Source organism: Corvus brachyrhynchos, unplaced genomic scaffold (assembly GCF_000691975.1).
Source record: "Corvus brachyrhynchos isolate BGI_N302 unplaced genomic scaffold, ASM69197v1 scaffold1097, whole genome shotgun sequence".
NCBI lineage: Eukaryota > Metazoa > Chordata > Aves > Passeriformes > Corvidae > Corvus > Corvus brachyrhynchos.
The window spans coordinates 107,836-111,160 of NW_008239003.1; the positions used below are offsets into that span (position 1 = coordinate 107,836).

Sequence of the window (3,325 nt, forward strand, 5' to 3'; positions counted from 1 at the left end):
GACCCCCCCGGCTGCCCCCTCCTGTCAGGGAGTTGTGCAGAGCCACAAGGTTCCTGGTGCACCAGCCTGGGTGGCAGTGAATGTTATGTAAATTTTTGTGAATATTTGACAAATACATATTTGTGTAAATTTATATATAATATGCTTTATGTTGAATACTATCACTAGCTCTTTTCTTCGTATTTCAGTCTAACTGTGTGTATTGGATTCTCTGCAAAGCTGATAGCACTGCCCAGATTCACGATATGAAGCTGTTTTCAAGAGCTGGAGCCACTCCTAAGACCCGTCTTCGCCTGTGTTGTGTGTTAGCTAACATTTTCCTAGTCAGTTTTGACAATGAGTCAAGGGGAATGCTCAGTCTCTGCCAGTGTTAAATCCTGTGCTCATCTTTCCTCTGTCAGGAACCCTGTTTAGGGAGGAAAAGACCTGAAATTTAACAAGAGTGCATTCACATGTTGGGTGTCCGTTTTTCTGTTCCCCTGAAGAAAAGACGCCACGTGGTTGCTTGGCCAAATGTATCCTCAAAGATAAATTTTCACATGCTTGTAGGTTTGCAAAGAGTTTAGTGACCAGAAACCCCCCAAAATTGCCTCTTGTGTCACAGCAGTTCCTGTCTGAAGTAAGAGTGCACGAGGTGGTGCAGACAGACCTGCTGGGTAATTGTTGCCCTGAAGCACCGAAAGCTGAGGTTTAATTTCTCGGTTTAATTTCTCAATCCCCAGGCGATGTGCACATGGTCGAGGCGGATGTTCTCCTGCGGGGAGAGAGAGGGGACCCCATCCTGGCTCACCCCCCAGACACTGACAGTGACATCACCCTGCAGGAGTGGCTGGCAGAGATGGTCAGCACCAATAAAGGCATCAAGCTGGATTTTAAGAGGTATCTCAACAAAAAGATTATGTTCTTTGCATTCTTACCAGTTACAATTCTACAGGTGATCGTCAACCAAACAGCTCCTTGTGCAGTTTAGCATGATGTATTCAGGGCATAATCCATAGGCAAACGTGGTCCGTAATACCCAAAGCATGGCAAGAACAGAACATTTAAAAGTGTTTTGAACTACAGATAATGATTTCTTATGTTGTGAATTGGGTGCCGTGAGCAGAACTTTCCCATGGGAAGGTGAAATGGTGGTGCCTCTCTGGAAGGCCCCTTTCTCTGGCCTAACTCATTAACTAAATGTTCAGAGGTTCATTCACAGTTTGAACCATTAGCTGTTTCATTGTCTCAATGGAAAATACACCTGAAAACCCCACGAGATTGCCTTTAAAGAGTTGGAAGTGAGCTGTGATTTCCAGACATGCACCCCTTCAGCTCCTCACTCTGGCTTTGTCTGAGTTTCCATGTGCTAAGTGTGTTTTGGCAGCAAATTACAAAGAGCTTCATCAGCGCTTAAGTACTCTGTAGAAATGCAAAAAAACCCTCAAGATAGTTGTAAAGTATGATTTATGCTTGTGGTTTTGTGTAACACAGTCACAATTTTCATGCAAAAGTTCATGGAAGTGCAAAACGTGGGCAGGCTAAATCTGTTTATTGTTGCAGGATCTGTGTGTGTCCTTCTGGGCAGAGAAGGGGAAAAAAGAGCAGTAGGCATTTGTTTGGGCTTATTTCTTGTGAGTTTTGGTAGGGATTTTCCTCCATTTTAATTATTGTTTAAATTAATTCTAAGCCGCCTACCTTTCATTTTTCCCCAAGGAGTTTACAGCCAAGTGCAGTGATTTAAAAAAGCTTTTAAAGGTACATTGCATTATAAAGGCCTGATTCTATAAAAGCATTTAAAAATACACCACACAGTGCAGATAGAGTCAAATAACTGTTAACAGAATTTGATGTTCCTTTGGATAGTATTTATTTGGATGCCATTGCTGAAGTTTTGAAGATTTTTCCAATAGTACTTTAAAAATCTACTTTCTATATCTATCAGCTTGATTGACCACGTAATTACATTTCCTGCTGGCTTTGGCTACTGAAGTTAATGTATTCTGCAAAAGGTCTTCAGTGTCCCACTTCAGAAATGCCAAAGTCATTTCACATGAAGTCAGCAGTAAGTCTGAATTTTCTAAATGCACTACAACAAAACCAGTGCTCTCTGGGGTCTGAGTTTTTTTGGGGTTGGGTTTTTTTGTTCTTGTTGATTGGCTTTGGTTTTTTCTTTTTCTTTTTTTTTTTTTTTCTATGTTGCCATTTTGGTTTGGGCTTTTTTTCTCACTACATTACCTTATACTTTGCAGTACAAAGGAAGGCGTTCCGCTCGCCCTGACAGTCCCTTTCGTATATGAGGATGTGAACTGTTCTGGCCCCAGACAGTGTGAGAAGTGCTGAAGCCCACATGTTAGCTCAAGCCATCACTGGCTTTTCTCCTAGACAACTTGAGCTCATCCCGAGTGAGTGGAATTCCTGCCTCTGTGCAGCTTTCCCAACAGCAGAAAAGACAAAATATACAAAGTGACTTTACAGAGGAAACAAGACAAACACCTCAGGGGACAGTTGCTGGTTTTAGAGCTAACCTAATTTCAAAAATCGGACCCTACTGATTTTAAATTCCTCAGTGTTACATGGTGTGTTAATTAATGTGCAGTGGCAGAAAGATTTCCTTGGTGTAAATTTCTTTTTCCAATTGTTCCACATCTCTTTTCCTTCTACAGTACTTCGAATATTTTGGTAGGATAGAGTTAGAAAAAAGCTAGTTGTGCTTTTTCTTTTGGCTTGACAGGACAGTAGGAATATGTGACTGTAGATTTTGTTAAATGCTCACAAGGTGTCTGCACTGGTTGCCCAAGTGATTTTTAACCATTTAATAATTAGTTGTCAGATGAACATTGGACAGGTAGGCTTCTCTGTGCTGCCACACTTTTGAACTGGGGGAAAAGCCACGACCAGGTGCTAAATGTTCAAGTGGGTGCCTTTTCACTCTTTCAGTTGCCTGAAATTGGTCCGTGTTGAGCTTTTTATTCTCCTAGTACAGGTGCATCATCTTGCACAGATGTGAAGGGAACTTTGAGTCTGGATCTGAAGTAGTGCTAAAGTCTTTGCCACCTTGAGCGTGGTTAAGGTGACGAGAGATGACTCTCACTCTTTGGACTGAACTTACAGCATTTGTGGCTTTCGGGTCTGATGAAACAGCAGTGTTAGAGACTGCAGTGGCTTCCTTTGTTAAAACCCTTCTGAGGCCTGCGATGCAGACCTGACAAGGCCGGGGCCGTGAGGGGAGGCCGGGCAGTACTGGGGGCAGGGGCTGGGCGGTTTGACTCCCGCAGGAGCGGCGGTCACCGGGCCCGCCCGGGGGGCTGCGGTGGCCCTGCGGTGGCCCTGCAGTGGCACTCCG

The 3,325-nt window shown here is 43.5% G+C and overlaps 1 protein-coding gene across 1 annotated transcript in view; it reads left to right on the forward strand.

Moving 5' to 3' along the window:
- The first annotated feature begins 6 nt into the window (after positions 1-6).
- The window catches only part of FAM151B (family with sequence similarity 151 member B), a 9,748-nt gene continuing 6,429 nt past the window's right edge, over positions 7-3,325 (forward strand). The window contains exons 1-2 of the mRNA XM_017739004.1: positions 7-619; positions 723-964. Of these exons, the coding sequence (XP_017594493.1) occupies positions 734-964 (231 nt within the window). The 5' untranslated portion in view covers positions 7-619; positions 723-733. The remainder of the gene's footprint in view (positions 620-722; positions 965-3,325) is intronic.